Source organism: Onthophagus taurus, unplaced genomic scaffold, assembly GCF_036711975.1.
Source record: "Onthophagus taurus isolate NC unplaced genomic scaffold, IU_Otau_3.0 ScKx7SY_12, whole genome shotgun sequence".
Lineage (NCBI taxonomy): Eukaryota > Metazoa > Arthropoda > Insecta > Coleoptera > Scarabaeidae > Onthophagus > Onthophagus taurus.
The window spans coordinates 53,791-75,102 of NW_027248937.1; the positions used below are offsets into that span (position 1 = coordinate 53,791).

Here is a 21,312-nt window from a genome sequence, read left to right on the forward strand (position 1 = left end):
TATGACGTTATACGCCGTTCTGAGACATGTTTGAACTTTCTATCACTTTTGGTTCCGATAATTCTGTTGACCATATTTTTGATATTCAGACGCCAAATGACATCTTTGAGCATGTTGGAGATAAAAAACAAAATGTGCCCAAAACGTTATATTATGACGTTATACGCCGTTCTGAGACATGTTTGAACTTTCTATCACTTTTGGTTCCGATAATTCTGTTGACCATATTTGTGATATTCAGGCGCCAAATGACATGTTGGAGCATGTTGGAGATAAAAAACAAAATGTGCCCAAAACGTGATATTATGACGTTATACGCCGTTCTGAGACATGTTTGAACTTTCTATCACTTTTGGTTCCGATAATTCTGTTGACCATATTTTTGATATTCAGACGCCAAATGACATCTTTGAGCATGTTGGAGATAAAAAACAAAATGTGCCCAAAACGTGATATTATGACGTTATACGCCGTTCTGAGACAAGTTTGAACTTTCTATCACTTTTGGTTCCGATAATTTTGTTGACCATATTTGTGATATTCAGACGCCAAATGACATCTTTGAGCATGTTGGAGATAAAAAACAAAATGTGCCCAAAACGTGATATTATGACGTTATACGCCGTTCTGAGACATGTTTGAACTTTCTATCACTTTTGGTTCCGATAATTCTGTTGACCATATTTGTGATATTCAGACGCCAAATGACATCTTTGAGCATGTTGGAGATAAAAAACAAAATGTGCCCAAAACGTGATATTATGACGTTATACGCCGTTCTGAGACATGTTTGAACTTTCTATCACTTTTGGTTCCGATAATTCTGTTGACCATATTTTTGATATTCAGACGCCAAATGACATCTTTGAGCATGTTGGAGATAAAAAACAAAATGTGCCCAAAACGTTATATTATGACGTTATACGCCGTTCTGAGACATGTTTGAACTTTCTATCACTTTTGGTTCCGATAATTCTGTTGACCATATTTGTGATATTCAGGCGCCAAATGACATGTTGGAGCATGTTGGAGATAAAAAACAAAATGTGCCCAAAACGTGATATTATGACGTTATACGCCGTTCTGAGACATGTTTGAACTTTCTATCACTTTCGGTTCCGATAATTCTGTTGACCATATTTGTGATATTCAGGCGCCAAATGACATGTTGGAGCATGTTGGAGATAAAAAACAAAATGTGCCCAAAACGTGATATTATGACGTTATACGCCGTTCTGAGACATGTTTGAACTTTCTATCACTTTTGGTTCCGATAATTCTGTTGACCATATTTGTGATATTCAGGCGCCAAATGACATGTTGGAGCATGTTGGAGATAAAAAACAAAATGTGCCCAAAACGTGATATTATGACGTTATACGCCGTTCTGAGACATGTTTGAACTTTCTATCACTTTTGGTTCCGATAATTCTGTTGACCATATTTGTGATATTCAAGCGCCAAATGACATGTTGGAGCATGTTGGAGATAAAAAACAAAATGTGCCCAAAACGTTATATTATGACGTTATACGCCGTTCTGAGACATGTTTGAACTTTCTATCACTTTTGGTTCCGATAATTCTGTTGACCATATTTGTGATATTCAGGCGCCAAATGACATGTTGGAGCATGTTGGAGATAAAAAACAAAATGTGCCCAAAACGTGATATTATGACGTTATACGCCGTTCTGAGACAAGTTTGAACTTTCTATCACTTTTGGTTCCGATAATTCTGTTGACCATATTTGTGATATTCAGACGCCAAATGACATCTTTGAGCATGTTGGAGATAAAAAACAAAATGTGCCCAAAACGTGATATTATGACGTTATACGCCGTTCTGAGACAAGTTTGAACTTTCTATCACTTTTGGTTCCGATAATTCTGTTGACCATATTTGTGATATTCAGGCGCCAAATGACATGTTGGAGCATGTTGGAGATAAAAAACAAAATGTGCCCAAAACGTGATATTATGACGTTATACGCCGTTCTGAGACATGTTTGAACTTTCTATAACTTTTGGTTCCGATAATTCTGTTGACCATATTTGTGATATTCAGGCGCCAAATGACATGTTGGAGCATGTTGGAGATAAAAAACAAAATGTGCCCAAAACGTGATATTATGACGTTATACGCCGTTCTGAGACATGTTTGAACTTTCTATCACTTTCGGTTCCGATAATTCTGTTGACCATATTTGTGATATTCAGGCGCCAAATGACATGTTGGAGCATGTTGGAGATAAAAAACAAAATGTGCCCAAAACGTGATATTATGACGTTATACGCCGTTCTGAGACATGTTTGAACTTTCTATCACTTTTGGTTCCGATAATTCTGTTGACCATATTTGTGATATTCAAGCGCCAAATGACATGTTGGAGCATGTTGGAGATAAAAAACAAAATGTGCCCAAAACGTTATATTATGACGTTATACGCCGTTCTGAGACATGTTTGAACTTTCTATCACTTTTGGTTCCGATAATTCTGTTGACCATATTTGTGATATTCAGGCGCCAAATGACATGTTGGAGCATGTTGGAGATAAAAAACAAAATGTGCCCAAAACGTGATATTATGACGTTATACGCCGTTCTGAGACAAGTTTGAACTTTCTATCACTTTTGGTTCCGATAATTCTGTTGACCATATTTGTGATATTCAGACGCCAAATGACATGTTGGAGCATGTTGGAGATAAAAACAAAATGTGCCCAAAACGTGATATTATGACGTTATACGCCGTTCTGAGACATGTTTGAACTTTCTATCACTTTTGGTTCCGATAATTCTGTTGACCATATTTTTGATATTCAGACGCCAAATGACATCTTTGAGCATGTTGGAGATAAAAAACAAAATGTGCCCAAAACGTGATATTATGACGTTATACGCCGTTCTGAGACATGTTTGAACTTTCTATCACTTTTGGTTCCGATAATTCTGTTGACCATATTTGTGATAATCAGGCGCCAAATGACATGTTGGAGCATGTTGGAGATAAAAAACAAAATGTGCCCAAAACGTGATATTATGACGTTATACGCCGTTCTGAGACATGTTTGAACTTTCTATCACTTTTGGTTCCGATAATTCTGTTGACCATATTTGTGATATTCAGACGCCAAATGACATCTTTGAGCATGTTGGAGATAAAAAACAAAATGTGCCCAAAACGTGATATTATGACGTTATACGCCGTTCTGAGACATGTTTGAACTTTCTATCACTTTTGGTTCCGATAATTCTGTTGACCATATTTTTGATATTCAGACGCCAAATGACATCTTTGAGCATGTTGGAGATAAAAAACAAAATGTGCCCAAAACGTTATATTATGACGTTATACGCCGTTCTGAGACATGTTTGAACTTTCTATCACTTTTGGTTCCGATAATTCTGTTGACCATATTTGTGATATTCAGGCGCCAAATGACATGTTGGAGCATGTTGGAGATAAAAAACAAAATGTGCCCAAAACGTGATATTATGACGTTATACGCCGTTCTGAGACATGTTTGAACTTTCTATCACTTTCGGTTCCGATAATTCTGTTGACCATATTTGTGATATTCAGGCGCCAAATGACATGTTGGAGCATGTTGGAGATAAAAAACAAAATGTGCCCAAAACGTGATATTATGACGTTATACGCCGTTCTGAGACATGTTTGAACTTTCTATCACTTTTGGTTCCGATAATTCTGTTGACCATATTTGTGATATTCAGGCGCCAAATGACATGTTGGAGCATGTTGGAGATAAAAAACAAAATGTGCCCAAAACGTGATATTATGACGTTATACGCCGTTCTGAGACATGTTTGAACTTTCTATCACTTTCGGTTCCGATAATTCTGTTGACCATATTTGTGATATTCAGGCGCCAAATGACATGTTGGAGCATGTTGGAGATAAAAAACAAAATGTGCCCAAAACGTGATATTATGACGTTATACGCCGTTCTGAGACATGTTTGAACTTTCTATCACTTTTGGTTCCGATAATTCTGTTGACCATATTTGTGATATTCAAGCGCCAAATGACATGTTGGAGCATGTTGGAGATAAAAAACAAAATGTGCCCAAAACGTTATATTATGACGTTATACGCCGTTCTGAGACATGTTTGAACTTTCTATCACTTTTGGTTCCGATAATTCTGTTGACCATATTTGTGATATTCAGGCGCCAAATGACATGTTGGAGCATGTTGGAGATAAAAAACAAAATGTGCCCAAAACGTGATATTATGACGTTATACGCCGTTCTGAGACAAGTTTGAACTTTCTATCACTTTTGGTTCCGATAATTCTGTTGACCATATTTGTGATATTCAGGCGCCAAATGACATGTTGGAGCATGTTGGTGATAAAAAACAAAATGTGCCCAAAACGTGATATTATGACGTTATACGCCGTTCTGAGACATGTTTGAACTTTCTATCACTTTTGGTTCCGATAATTCTGTTGACCATATTTGTGATATTCAGGCGCCAAATGACATGTTGGAGCATGTTGGTGATAAAAAACAAAATGTGCCCAAAACGTGATATTATGACGTTATACGCCGTTCTGAGACATGTTTGAACTTTCTATCACTTTTGGTTCCGATAATTCTGTTGACCATATTTGTGATATTCAAGCGCCAAATGACATGTTGGAGCATGTTGGAGATAAAAAACAAAATGTGCCCAAAACGTTATATTATGACGTTATACGCCGTTCTGAGACATGTTTGAACTTTCTATCACTTTTGGTTCCGATAATTCTGTTGACCATATTTGTGATATTCAGGCGCCAAATGACATGTTGGAGCATGTTGGAGATAAAAAACAAAATGTGCCCAAAACGTGATATTATGACATTATACGCCGTTCTGAGACAAGTTTGAACTTTCTATCACTTTTGGTTCCGATAATTCTGTTGACCATATTTGTGATATTCAGACGCCAAATGACATGTTGGAGCATGTTGGAGATAAAAACAAAATGTGCCCAAAACGTGATATTATGACGTTATACGCCGTTCTGAGACATGTTTGAACTTTCTATCACTTTTGGTTCCGATAATTCTGTTGACCATATTTTTGATATTCAGACGCCAAATGACATCTTTGAGCATGTTGGAGATAAAAAACAAAATGTGCCCAAAACGTGATATTATGACGTTATACGCCGTTCTGAGACATGTTTGAACTTTCTATCACTTTTGGTTCCGATAATTCTGTTGACCATATTTGTGATAATCAGGCGCCAAATGACATGTTGGAGCATGTTGGAGATAAAAAACAAAATGTGCGAAAAACGTTATATTATGCCGTTATACGCCGTTCTGAGACATGTTTGAACTTTCTATCACTTTTGGTTCCGATAATTCTGTTGACCATATTTGTGATATTCAGACGCCAAATGACATCTTTGAGCATGTTGGAGATAAAAAACAAAATGTGCCCAAAACGTGATATTATGACGTTATACGCCGTTCTGAGACATGTTTGAACTTTCTATCACTTTTGGTTCCGATAATTCTGTTGACCATATTTTTGATATTCAGACGCCAAATGACATCTTTGAGCATGTTGGAGATAAAAAACAAAATGTGCCCAAAACGTTATATTATGACGTTATACGCCGTTCTGAGACATGTTTGAACTTTCTATCACTTTTGGTTCCGATAATTCTGTTGACCATATTTGTGATATTCAGGCGCCAAATGACATGTTGGAGCATGTTGGAGATAAAAAACAAAATGTGCCCAAAACGTTATATTATGACGTTATACGCCGTTCTGAGACATGTTTGAACTTTCTATCACTTTTGGTTCCGATAATTCTGTTGACCATATTTGTGATATTCAGACGCCAAATGACATCTTTGAGCATGTTGGAGATAAAAAACAAAATGTGCCCAAAACGTGATATTATGACGTTATACGCCGTTCTGAGACATGATTGAACTTTCTATCACTTTTGGTGCCGATAATTCTGTTGACCATATTTTTGATATTCAGACGCCAAATGACATCTTTGAGCATGTTGGAGATAAAAAACAAAATGTGCCCAAAACGTTATATTATGACGTTATACGCCGTTCTGAGACATGTTTGAACTTTCTATCACTTTTGGTTCCGATAATTCTGTTGACCATATTTGTGATATTCAGACGCCAAATGACATCTTTGAGCATGTTGGAGATAAAAAACAAAATGTGCCCAAAACGTGATATTATGACGTTATACGCCGTTCTGAGACATGTTTGAACTTTCTATCACTTTTGGTTCCGATAATTCTGTTGACCATATTTTTGATATTCAGACGCCAAATGACATCTTTGAGCATGTAGGAGATAAAAAACAAAATGTGCCCAAAACGTTATATTATGACGTTATACGCCGTTCTGAGACATGTTTGAACTTTCTATCACTTTTGGTTCCGATAATTCTGTTGACCATATTTGTGATATTCAGGCGCCAAATGACATGTTGGAGCATGTTGGAGATAAAAAACAAAATGTGCCCAAAACGTTATATTATGACGTTATACGCCGTTCTGAGACATGTTTGAACTTTCTATCACTTTTGGTTCCGATAATTCTGTTGACCATATTTGTGATATTCAGACGCCAAATGACATCTTTGAGCATGTTGGAGATAAAAAACAAAATGTGCCCAAAACGTGATATTATGACGTTATACGCCGTTCTGAGACATGATTGAACTTTCTATCACTTTTGGTTCCGATAATTCTGTTGACCATATTTTTGATATTCAGACGCCAAATGACATCTTTGAGCATGTTGGAGATAAAAAACAAAATGTGCCCAAAACGTTATATTATGACGTTATACGCCGTTCTGAGACATGTTTGAACTTTCTATCACTTTTGGTTCCGATAATTCTGTTGACCATATTTGTGATATTCAGGCGCCAAATGACATGTTGGAGCATGTTGGAGATAAAAAACAAAATGTGCCCAAAACGTGATATTATGACGTTATACGCCGTTCTGAGACATGTTTGAACTTTCTATCACTTTTGGTTCCGATAATTCTGTTGACCATATTTGTGATATTCAGACGCCAAATGACATGCTGGAGCATGTTGGAGATAAAAAACAAAATGTGCCCAAAACGTTATATTATGACGTTATACGCCGTTCTGAGACATGTTTGAACTTTCTATCACTTTTGGTTCCGATAATTCTGTTGACCATATTTGTGATATTCAGGCGCCAAATGACATGTTGGAGCATGTTGGAGATAAAAACAAAATGTGCCCAAAACGTGATATTATGACGTTATACGCCGTTCTGAGACATGTTTGAACTTTCTATCACTTTTGGTTCCGATAATTCTGTTGACCATATTTGTGATATTCAGGCGCCAAATGACATGTTGGAGCATGTTGGAGATAAAAAACAAAATGTGCCCAAAACGTGATATTATGACATTATACGCCGTTCTGAGACAAGTTTGAACTTTCTATCACTTTTGGTTCCGATAATTCTGTTGACCATATTTGTGATATTCAGACGCCAAATGACATGTTGGAGCATGTTGGAGATAAAAACAAAATGTGCCCAAAACGTGATATTATGACGTTATACGCCGTTCTGAGACATGTTTGAACTTTCTATCACTTTTGGTTCCGATAATTCTGTTGACCATATTTGTGATATTCAAGCGCCAAATGACATGTTGGAGCATGTTGGAGATAAAAAACAAAATGTGCCCAAAACGTTATATTATGACGTTATACGCCGTTCTGAGACATGTTTGAACTTTCTATCACTTTTGGTTCCGATAATTCTGTTGACCATATTTGTGATATTCAGGCGCCAAATGACATGTTGGAGCATGTTGGAGATAAAAAACAAAATGTGCCCAAAACGTGATATTATGACGTTATACGCCGTTCTGAGACAAGTTTGAACTTTCTATCACTTTTGGTTCCGATAATTCTGTTGACCATATTTGTGATATTCAGACGCCAAATGACATCTTTGAGCATGTTGGAGATAAAAAACAAAATGTGCCCAAAACGTGATATTATGACGTTATACGCCGTTCTGAGACAAGTTTGAACTTTCTATCACTTTTGGTTCCGATAATTCTGTTGACCATATTTGTGATATTCAGGCGCCAAATGACATGTTGGAGCATGTTGGAGATAAAAAACAAAATGTGCCCAAAACGTGATATTATGACGTTATACGCCGTTCTGAGACATGTTTGAACTTTCTATCACTTTTGGTTCCGATAATTCTGTTGACCATATTTGTGATATTCAGGCGCCAAATGACATGTTGGAGCATGTTGGAGATAAAAAACAAAATGTGCCCAAAACGTGATATTATGACGTTATACGCCGTTCTGAGACATGTTTGAACTTTCTATCACTTTCGGTTCCGATAATTCTGTTGACCATATTTGTGATATTCAGGCGCCAAATGACATGTTGGAGCATGTTGGTGATAAAAAACAAAATGTGCCCAAAACGTGATATTATGACGTTATACGCCGTTCTGAGACAAGTTTGAACTTTCTATCACTTTTGGTTCCGATAATTCTGTTGACCATATTTGTGATATTCAGACGCCAAATGACATCTTTGAGCATGTTGGAGATAAAAAACAAAATGTGCCCAAAACGTGATATTATGACGTTATACGCCGTTCTGAGACAAGTTTGAACTTTCTATCACTTTTGGTTCCGATAATTCTGTTGACCATATTTGTGATATTCAGGCGCCAAATGACATGTTGGAGCATGTTGGAGATAAAAAACAAAATGTGCCCAAAACGTGATATTATGACGTTATACGCCGTTCTGAGACATGTTTGAACTTTCTATCACTTTTGGTTCCGATAATTCTGTTGACCATATTTGTGATATTCAGGCGCCAAATGACATGTTGGAGCATGTTGGAGATAAAAAACAAAATGTGCCCAAAACGTGATATTATGACGTTATACGCCGTTCTGAGACATGTTTGAACTTTCTATCACTTTCGGTTCCGATAATTCTGTTGACCATATTTGTGATATTCAGGCGCCAAATGACATGTTGGAGCATGTTGGTGATAAAAAACAAAATGTGCCCAAAACGTGATATTATGACGTTATACGCCGTTCTGAGACATGTTTGAACTTTCTATCACTTTTGGTTCCGATAATTCTGTTGACCATATTTGTGATATTCAAGCGCCAAATGACATGTTGGAGCATGTTGGAGATAAAAAACAAAATGTGCCCAAAACGTGATATTATGACGTTATACGCCGTTCTGAGACATGTTTGAACTTTCTATCACTTTTGGTTCCGATAATTCTGTTGACCATATTTGTGATATTCAGGCGCCAAATGACATGTTGGAGCATGTTGGAGATAAAAAACAAAATGTGCCCAAAACGTGATATTATGACATTATACGCCGTTCTGAGACAAGTTTGAACTTTCTATCACTTTTGGTTCCGATAATTCTGTTGACCATATTTGTGATATTCAGACGCCAAATGACATGTTGGAGCATGTTGGAGATAAAAACAAAATGTGCCCAAAACGTGATATTATGACGTTATACGCCGTTCTGAGACATGTTTGAACTTTCTATCACTTTTGGTTCCGATAATTCTGTTGACCATATTTTTGATATTCAGACGCCAAATGACATCTTTGAGCATGTTGGAGATAAAAAACAAAATGTGCCCAAAACGTGATATTATGACGTTATACGCCGTTCTGAGACATGTTTGAACTTTCTATCACTTTTGGTTCCGATAATTCTGTTGACCATATTTGTGATAATCAGGCGCCAAATGACATGTTGGAGCATGTTGGAGATAAAAAACAAAATGTGCGAAAAACGTTATATTATGCCGTTATACGCCGTTCTGAGACATGTTTGAACTTTCTATCACTTTTGGTTCCGATAATTCTGTTGACCATATTTGTGATATTCAGACGCCAAATGACATCTTTGAGCATGTTGGAGATAAAAAACAAAATGTGCCCAAAACGTGATATTATGACGTTATACGCCGTTCTGAGACATGTTTGAACTTTCTATCACTTTTGGTTCCGATAATTCTGTTGACCATATTTTTGATATTCAGACGCCAAATGACATCTTTGAGCATGTTGGAGATAAAAAACAAAATGTGCCCAAAACGTTATATTATGACGTTATACGCCGTTCTGAGACATGTTTGAACTTTCTATCACTTTTGGTTCCGATAATTCTGTTGACCATATTTGTGATATTCAGGCGCCAAATGACATGTTGGAGCATGTTGGAGATAAAAAACAAAATGTGCCCAAAACGTTATATTATGACGTTATACGCCGTTCTGAGACATGTTTGAACTTTCTATCACTTTTGGTTCCGATAATTCTGTTGACCATATTTGTGATATTCAGACGCCAAATGACATCTTTGAGCATGTTGGAGATAAAAAACAAAATGTGCCCAAAACGTGATATTATGACGTTATACGCCGTTCTGAGACATGATTGAACTTTCTATCACTTTTGGTTCCGATAATTCTGTTGACCATATTTTTGATATTCAGACGCCAAATGACATCTTTGAGCATGTTGGAGATAAAAAACAAAATGTGCCCAAAACGTTATATTATGACGTTATACGCCGTTCTGAGACATGTTTGAACTTTCTATCACTTTTGGTTCCGATAATTCTGTTGACCATATTTGTGATATTCAGACGCCAAATGACATCTTTGAGCATGTTGGAGATAAAAAACAAAATGTGCCCAAAACGTGATATTATGACGTTATACGCCGTTCTGAGACATGTTTGAACTTTCTATCACTTTTGGTTCCGATAATTCTGTTGACCATATTTTTGATATTCAGACGCCAAATGACATCTTTGAGCATGTTGGAGATAAAAAACAAAATGTGCCCAAAACGTTATATTATGACGTTATACGCCGTTCTGAGACATGTTTGAACTTTCTATCACTTTTGGTTCCGATAATTCTGTTGACCATATTTGTGATATTCAGGCGCCAAATGACATGTTGGAGCATGTTGGAGATAAAAAACAAAATGTGCCCAAAACGTTATATTATGACGTTATACGCCGTTCTGAGACATGTTTGAACTTTCTATCACTTTTGGTTCCGATAATTCTGTTGACCATATTTGTGATATTCAGACGCCAAATGACATCTTTGAGCATGTTGGAGATAAAAAACAAAATGTGCCCAAAACGTGATATTATGACGTTATACGCCGTTCTGAGACATGATTGAACTTTCTATCACTTTTGGTTCCGATAATTCTGTTGACCATATTTTTGATATTCAGACGCCAAATGACATCTTTGAGCATGTTGGAGATAAAAAACAAAATGTGCCCAAAACGTTATATTATGACGTTATACGCCGTTCTGAGACATGTTTGAACTTTCTATCACTTTTGGTTCCGATAATTCTGTTGACCATATTTGTGATATTCAGGCGCCAAATGACATGTTGGAGCATGTTGGAGATAAAAAACAAAATGTGCCCAAAACGTGATATTATGACGTTATACGCCGTTCTGAGACATGTTTGAACTTTCTATCACTTTTGGTTCCGATAATTCTGTTGACCATATTTGTGATATTCAGACGCCAAATGACATGCTGGAGCATGTTGGAGATAAAAAACAAAATGTGCCCAAAACGTTATATTATGACGTTATACGCCGTTCTGAGACATGTTTGAACTTTCTATCACTTTTGGTTCCGATAATTCTGTTGACCATATTTGTGATATTCAGGCGCCAAATGACATGTTGGAGCATGTTGGAGATAAAAACAAAATGTGCCCAAAACGTGATATTATGACGTTATACGCCGTTCTGAGACATGTTTGAACTTTCTATCACTTTTGGTTCCGATAATTCTGTTGACCATATTTGTGATATTCAGGCGCCAAATGACATGTTGGAGCATGTTGGAGATAAAAAACAAAATGTGCCCAAAACGTGATATTATGACATTATACGCCGTTCTGAGACAAGTTTGAACTTTCTATCACTTTTGGTTCCGATAATTCTGTTGACCATATTTGTGCTATTCAGACGCCAAATGACATGTTGGAGCATGTTGGAGATAAAAACAAAATGTGCCCAAAACGTGATATTATGACGTTATACGCCGTTCTGAGACATGTTTGAACTTTCTATCACTTTTGGTTCCGATAATTCTGTTGACCATATTTTTGATATTCAGACGCCAAATGACATCTTTGAGCATGTTGGAGATAAAAAACAAAATGTGCCCAAAACGTTATATTATGACGTTATACGCCGTTCTGAGACATGTTTGAACTTTCTATCACTTTTGGTTCCGATAATTCTGTTGACCATATTTGTGATATTCAGGCGCCAAATGACATGTTGGAGCATGTTGGAGATAAAAAACAAAATGTGCCCAAAACGTTATATTATGACGTTATACGCCGTTCTGAGACATGATTGAACTTTCTATCAGTTTTGGTTCCGATAATTCTGTTGACCATATTTTTGATATTCAGACGCCAAATGACATCTTTGAGCATGTTGGAGATAAAAAACAAAATGTGCCCAAAACGTTATATTATGACGTTATACGCCGTTCTGAGACATGTTTGAACTTTCTATCACTTTTGGTTCCGATAATTCTGTTGACCATATTTGTGATATTCAGGCGCCAAATGACATGTTGGAGCATGTTGGAGATAAAAAACAAAATGTGCCCAAAACGTGATATTATGACGTTATACGCCGTTCTGAGACATGTTTGAACTTTCTATCACTTTTGGTTCCGATAATTCTGTTGACCATATTTGTGATATTCAGACGCCAAATGACATGCTGGAGCATGTTGGAGATAAAAAACAAAATGTGCCCAAAACGTTATATTATGACGTTATACGCCGTTCTGAGACATGTTTGAACTTTCTATCACTTTTGGTTCCGATAATTCTGTTGACCATATTTGTGATATTCAGACGCCAAATGACATGCTGGAGCATGTTGGAGATAAAAAACAAAATGTGCCCAAAACGTTATATTATGACGTTATACGCCGTTCTGAGACATGTTTGAACTTTCTATCACTTTTGGTTCCGATAATTCTGTTGACCATATTTGTGATATTCAGGCGCCAAATGACATGTTGGAGCATGTTGGAGATAAAAACAAAATGTGCCCAAAACGTGATATTATGACGTTATACGCCGTTCTGAGACATGTTTGAACTTTCTATCACTTTTGGTTCCGATAATTCTGTTGACCATATTTTTGATATTCAGACGCCAAATGACATCTTTGAGCATGTTGGAGATAAAAAACAAAATGTGCCCAAAACGTGATATTATGACGTTATACGCCGTTCTGAGACATGTTTGAACTTTCTATCACTTTTGGTTCCTATAATTCTGTTGACCATATTTGTGATAATCAGGCGCCAAATGACATGTTGGAGCATGTTGGAGATAAAAAACAAAATGTGCGAAAAACGTTATATTATGCCGTTATACGCCGTTCTGAGACATGTTTGAACTTTCTATCACTTTTGGTTCCGATAATTCTGTTGACCATATTTGTGATATTCAGACGCCAAATGACATCTTTGAGCATGTTGGAGATAAAAAACAAAATGTGCCCAAAACGTGATATTATGACGTTATACGCCGTTCTGAGACATGTTTGAACTTTCTATCACTTTTGGTTCCGATAATTCTGTTGACCATATTTTTGATATTCAGACGCCAAATGACATCTTTGAGCATGTTGGAGATAAAAAACAAAATGTGCCCAAAACGTTATATTATGACGTTTTACGCCGTTCTGAGACATGTTTGAACTTTCTATCACTTTTGGTTCCGATAATTCTGTTGACCATATTTGTGATATTCAGACGCCAAATGACATGCTGGAGCATGTTGGAGATAAAAAACAAAATGTGCCCAAAACGTTATATTATGACGTTATACGCCGTTCTGAGACATGTTTGAACTTTCTATCACTTTTGGTTCCGATAATTCTGTTGACCATATTTGTGATATTCAGGCGCCAAATGACATGTTGGAGCATGTTGGAGATAAAAACAAAATGTGCCCAAAACGTGATATTATGACGTTATACGCCGTTCTGAGACATGTTTGAACTTTCTATCACTTTTGGTTCCGATAATTCTGTTGACCATATTTGTGATATTCAGACGCCAAATGACATCTTTGAGCATGTTGGAGATAAAAAACAAAATGTGCCCAAAACGTGATATTATGACGTTATACGCCGTTCTGAGACATGTTTGAACTTTCTATCACTTTTGGTTCCGATAATTCTGTTGACCATATTTGTGATATTCAGACGCCAAATGACATCTTTGAGCATGTTGGAGATAAAAAACAAAATGTGCCCAAAACGTTATATTATGACGTTATACGCCGTTCTGAGACATGTTTGAACTTTCTATCACTTTTGGTTCCGATAATTCTGTTGACCATATTTGTGATATTCAGGCGCCAAATGACATGTTGGAGCATGTTGGAGATAAAAAACAAAATGTGCCCAAAACGTGATATTATGACGTTATACGCCGTTAGTAGTAGATAAAAGCCGATTCTAGAACCTCCTCTCAGAACCTCAGGTCAAGGTCAAGGCCAAGGTCACGTTGAGTGACCATGACCTTGACCTTGCCCTGAGGTTCTGGGAGGAGGTTCCAGAATCGGCTATTGCAAAGGGGGTCGTTGACCAGTAACCTAGACCTAAACAATGACCTTTACTTTGAGCTCACCTCAGGTCAAGATCACGTTTAGTGACCATGACCTTGATCAGTAACCTTGACCTGAACAATGACCTTTACTTTGACCTCAACGGAGACCTTGAAGTCAACCTTAATTGTGACCATGACATTGACCTTGTACGTGACCTGAAATGAAGGTTACACGACATGAGTTCATTGAAAACCCCACTTCGGAGGAGGTATGCTTTAAATAGCAGATAGAAAATCGTGTTCAACAGTATTGAAGTAAGAGTGTTGTGAACATAAAGAAATTGAGGAACTTGTAGCTCCTATTTTAAGCAGTTTACATCGCTTAAATATAATGGCATCGAGAAATCCAATTAAAGTCATCGATATGCAAGGGTTTACTTTATCTTCGGGATTTCGAGTTAAAGAATTGGCTATCGGTGATGGTGAGTCGATTTCCCATTTCATATTTCAACCTGATATAAGTTATGAAAGACTCAATAAGCGAGAATGTCGACAAGTGCGTTGGGAGTAGAATAACTTACACCATTTGCATTACGAGAATGGATATGTGCCCTATAATCAACTGAAAGACATTCTGGAACAGCATACATGCGGAGTGGAGGTGGTGTTTGTAAAGGGATCTCAAAAAGAAAAGGTATTGAGAGACCTATTATCATCGGTAAAGCCAGTGATTATTAATTTACAAGATAATATATATTGCCCTTTGCTTTCGTTGAGTCAAAATTCTTGCGCATATCATTATAAATCGGAAAGCAGTTGTGCAATTGAAAATGTTAAATTAATTTTAAAATTTTTAAAAATGGATTTAGATTAGTGTTAAAATTTAAAATTTAAATAAATAAATTTTTATTGTACTGACTTTTTTTTTATTCAATTTAAATGTATCACATTCCTAATCCTAATATATAAAATGGAAAAGAAAAACAACCGAATTAAATTTCATTTAATTTATTGAACTCGTCTTTAATAAATGATAAACAATTGCATATCTTTTTAACGTATTATTTATGGTGTCAACTCGACGCCCCCGAGTTAGCAGTTCATGATGTTTTTTTTTTGGTGTACTCAAGTCGAGTGATGACTCTTCTCGGGTGTTCCCGGAGGAGTGGAGCATGACCGGGTTGGATTTACTTTGAGCTCACCTCAGGTCAAGATCACGTTGAGTGACTATGACATTGATCAGTAACCTTGACCTGAACAATGACCTTTACTTTGACCTCAACGGAGAACTTGAAGTCAACCTTAATTGTGACCGTGACGTCCCCACCTAAAATGATGTGCATAAATAGCAAGTCAGGTTCATAAAAGATTAGTTTCATTGAAATCATCCGACGTAGTGGTGACATAACAACGCAGAACAAGTAAGTCCATAAACACTTGTCTTACAGCAGAAGTATTAATGTTATATATACTTAGTGGGTTCCAGACAACAATATATAAAAGCACCGAAGAGAAGTCTCGAGGTTCAACAGGCGGTATCCAAAAAAGCGAGCATAAGTCCAAAGGTGATAAAACCCTCGTTGACACCCGTGGCATCTGAAGAGGTGTTAAAACAAGAAAAGTTTAATACAGTTATAGAGTGTGGTAACAATATGCAAGCGGTCGCTGATGGAAAAGATTCGTTTGCAGACTTAAGCCCTTTTATTATGACGCAAAGTGTTAACGGTAATAATGAAGTAGTTTCGAGAATAGATAACATGGAGAGCTTAACCAACATGTCGGACAGTACAGTAAGAGCAAGTAGAGGTCCTCTATTTTCGGAAACAGTGTATGCACTAAATAAGAGCCGCACGAAATGTGTGGCAATAGGATTAAGTGCTGACTTACATTTTGAACCAGTGGTAAGGTTAATGGGAAAAGGTCAATGATTGGCACAACATTATTATGTATAAGTCAACAATCACAAACAGTTTTGCTAATCAGTCTCCGTCGCAGATAGTGTTGTGTGGTGTCAGTATATCGTGCGATTGGATGGAAAACGTTTGCAAGATTTTAAAGTTGGAGAGGGGTGGAGAATATGTATATATTGCATATGAATCGTTGCATGAGCTTTGGAACGTAGCAGATTTAGTAGCAACTCGACTGAAATTATTGAGAACTGTGAATTACAAAGCATATTATGATAGTGTTATAAACGCGTTAGCTGCACGGGATGGAGATGTGAAACGTAATATGTTAACGATGCTCAATGAATCGTGTTCTGAACAAATATGTATAAGTAAGGAAGTGATGTTGTACAATTTCGATAAAATCTTGTTGGATGTAGATTTGTTTAAATTATTTCACAATCAATAAAGACATGGGTAAGGTGCGGATTGATGAGAGTAAAAATGAGATGCATAGAATGTATGCATGGACTTATGCGTATAGACAATCACGAAAGTGTAATTGGGAGGAAATGTATTTAGATCGTCTTAGATTTAAGAATAGAATAAGTTATGTAAATGATATGTTACACCTGTACTTAAGCAGCGAATTTAGAAATAAGATTTTTCATGAAAGATTTAAATATGTAATGACTTAAAATAAATAAAAATTTTTTTCAAATGTGAGCGTATTATTAACCATCCAATATTCACCGAATAATGTGCGAAAGCTATTAAATATAATGGTATGAATGTTAGGACAGTGAAACAGTATGCATCGATCAAGCAAACGGTCTGGTCGAGGTATTGTGAATACATTAATCAATAAGCTTCCGATAGAACTACATTTGCCAGGTTATAATTATTGCGGTCCGGGAACCAAATTGGTAAAGAGATTAGTTCGTGGAGATCAGGGAGTGAATAAATTAGACGACGCCTGTAAAACGCATGATATTGCCTACGCAGCGACATCGAATTTAGCTGAGCGACACATAGCCGATAAAGAGTTGTATAAGACGGCGAAAGAGCGGTTGAGAAGTAAAGACGCAAGCTTAGGAGAGCGACTATCGTCGACGTTAGTGTCAACGATAATGAAAGGAAAAACAATAATGGGTATGGGAATGCAAATTCGTGCCCTAAGACGTAGAGGGACAACTCGTCAGAAGTTGAAACGTGGCGGTAAGTTGTCGTTTACGCAGGCAATGAACTTAGTGCGGCGAGCGATTGCACAGACCAACAGTACGAATACAAAGGGAGATGTACAAGTGGGTTACAATCTGTTGAAACCTTATCAAGGTAGAATACTTAAACCGCGCGGAAAAATAATCAAGATTCCCAAGACGGGAGGTTTTTTACCCTTAATACTTGCAGCTTTGGGTGCTCTCGGTTCTTTAGGCGGAGGTGCAGCAGCTATTGCAAAAACCGTAAACGAAGCAAAAATAGCAAGGGAGCAGTTACAAGAAGCCCAACGTCACAATCGGGCTATGGAACCAAAAGCGATCGGCAGCGGTTTGTATATTAAACCATATAAGCAAGGTTGCGGACTAGTCATGAAAACGGTATCACGAAAATCAAAGCGACTAAAACGCCCCAAGAGGGCGAACAAAATTGGTACAGGAATGTTTATTAATCCATATAAAAAGGGTTGTGGTTATAAAACTGTAGCAAAAAACTAATAAAAATACCCCAACATTCTTTAACGGATGTAGAGTTAAGGCGATATGCACGAGCGCTTGATCTGTTAAACTTTCGTGGGGTGTACATGAGAAACAATTTACCGAAGAAAATCCGAAAACGAGAGAGTGGGATAATAAATCTTGATAATCGTACGGGTCCCGGTACTCACTGGACAGCTTACAACAAGGATGGTGTAAATGTTAACTACTTTGACAGTTATGGAGATTTACGACCACCGATTGAAGTGGAGAAGTATTTTATATCGGATGGGGGGAGAAATATTGTGAGGTATAATTATCGACGATATCAAAAAGAAGATCAAACAAATTGTGGACAATTGTGTCTGCATTTCTTAGATAGTTTAAATACCAAGGAAGTATCCGTGTAAGATTAGTCTTGAGAACAACAATGGAACAAGATACAATACATACAAGTTATACATTTACGCTCACCGGAAGGGGGTCGGAGTTGTCTTGTAACTTTAACCCACCGATTTATTTGAATGAACTCGGTACATACGAGTTAGCTCTTTTAAATTTCGAAACGTTCAATACGTTACCTAATATCGATTCAACAAACAATATTTTACAATATGAAGATCATATGGGAAATTTTACAGAGAATATTGAAATACCGCTAGGAACATACGATATTAACGATATTAACGAATACGTTAAAAAAACATTAACAGCGAGGAATATTCTCAGCGTGACTACACCGGGTACACAGATACGCATAAGAGGTAATAATAATACGCAACCTGCTGAGATAAAAACAAACCGGCGAATAAATTTTGCTAGCGATAATTCAATCGGTTCCTTACTTGGTTTTAACCCTAAAGTTATACCTAAAAACACGATAACAGAATCGGATCATATCGTGAATATAAATAAAACGAATGCATTACAAATTTATTGTAATTTGAGCTCCGGATCGTATACGAATGGACAACCCATGCACGTGTTGTATCATTTCTTCCCGAACGTACCGGCTGGTTTTAAAATAATAGAAGCTCCGCAACAACCGATTTACTTACCTGTTACAACGAACGTGATTAGTACATTAATAGTACGCATACTTGATCAGGACGGTCAGTTGGTAAACTTCAGAGACGAAGAAGTGACCGTGAGAGTGCACTTGAAATCGGTGTGAGTAGTAGGGTATTTAATATGGGTATAGTGTACGACGTTCGAAGAAAAGCACAGGAAAATCTGGGTGATAGAGTAATGTATAAAACGGTACGAAAGGATGTAAAACCTAACAGTAAGCGAAAATCAACTACCCAGTTAACACGCGTCAATCGTCAGTATTTAAGCAACTTAGGTTTTCAACTACTATAAATGGAGTCCTTAAACGTCACGGAGAAAATAAAAGTAGATAACTCGATTGTAAGTTACGAATATCATTCCCATCAACCGTTTGGTTCTACTAGCTTCGGTAACAATGATGAAATTCGTATAGGCATACCCGAAATAGACAATTACACATTGCCTCATGAAAGTTTTTTGTATGTGGAAGGGAGCGTACGTAAACTGGATGCGAGTGGTAAAGCAACAAAAGATGCTAGTGCAACTGCAAAATTGATAAATAATCCTGTAGCGTTTATGTTCAGTGATATTCGCTATCTTATAAATGGTGTTCAAATAGATGGAGTGAGAAACGTGGGGTTAACATCATGTATGAAAGGATACTTTTCGTATACCCCTCACGATATAATAAAGTTGGCGAACGCAGGTTGGAACATGGGCGAGGATCTGCTAGGTCAAGTGGTCCCAACATCCCCTGTAACGGATGCAATAATGGATAAAAATGGAAATTTTGGATTGAGTGTACCGCTAAAGACATTAATAGGGTTTGCTGAAGATTTTAAAACAATTGTGATGAATGTGAGACAAGAGCTAGTGTTAATTCGTAATAATGATGATAATGATGTGCTTGTGAATACGGTAGAAGAACCGTTACAGTTAAAAATCGATAAAGTTGTGTGGAGAATGCCCCATCTAGCCGTAGGCTTACGAGAACAATTAGCTCTAACAAAAATAGCAGGACGAAATATTGATCTGCAAATACCTTTTCGCAGTTGGGAAGTACATGAATATCCTTCCTTACCTCAAACAACAAAGCATTCATGGGCTGTGAAAACAGCTCCGCAGTTGGAAACACCTAGATTTATAATAATTGGGTTTCAAACAAAGAAGAAAGGAAAACAGTTGGCGAACATGGCAACCTTTGATAATGTAAAACTCACCAATTTGACGGTATTCCTAAACGGTGAACGCTACCCATACGATAATCTGAACGTGGACTTTGATAGTAATCGTGTCGCAGTGTTATATGACATGTATACACGCTTTCAAAAGTCCTACTATGGGAAGGAAGGAGAACCATTACTCACTCCGAAACAATTTATTGAAAATTATCCACTGATTGGAATTGATTGTACATATCAAGCAGAAGCGCTACACAAAAGTGGGGTAGAAATACGGATAGAATTTACGACAAAAAATCCGATTCCTGATGGTACCACAGCATACTGTTTAGTTTTACATGATAAGGCGTTTCAATATTCTCCACTAACAAAAATCGTCAAACAAATGACTTGAGTATGGGGAAAGAAGGGTTGGTAGTGTGTAGTTGGATCGGATCCTGAGCCGCATCGCACCCGTAGCTCATCATCCGAAATGTGAGACTTCTATATTCAGCGTAAACAAAAAAAAGTCGTAGAGTATAAGTTGTGCGACAGATTTCTACGGCTGCATAGTACGACGTTGTACGTTGTATGGATAATCGTGTTGATGTACGGAAGCAAGATGTATTCAAATAAAACTCAATACATAATTCTCGATATACAAGGTTTCATGGTCAACGAAGATCAGTTCGTACCTAAAGAATTAGCATCATGTGATAGTAACAAATGCATAACCCACCACGTTTTTCAACCGAGTAGCAGTATAGCTTCATTACCATCTAAATATAGGAATACTGCAAACTGGTTA

General features: G+C 37.0%; 1 protein-coding gene across 1 annotated transcript; it reads left to right on the plus strand.

Annotated features, from left to right (window-relative positions):
* The first annotated feature begins 19,656 nt into the window (after positions 1-19,656).
* LOC139432263 (uncharacterized) lies at positions 19,657-20,919 on the plus strand. Its single transcript, XM_071200743.1, has one exon. It carries the CDS (start codon positions 19,657-19,659, stop codon positions 20,917-20,919), a length of 1,263 nt encoding a protein of 420 aa, XP_071056844.1.
* The last annotated feature ends 393 nt before the right edge of the window (positions 20,920-21,312 follow it).

What these genes read in the sequence shown, in the direction of transcription:
- LOC139432263 (XM_071200743.1), top strand. Translation starts at nt 19,657, where the DNA reads ATGGAGTCCTTAAACGTCACGGAGAAAATAAAAGTAGATAACTCGATT.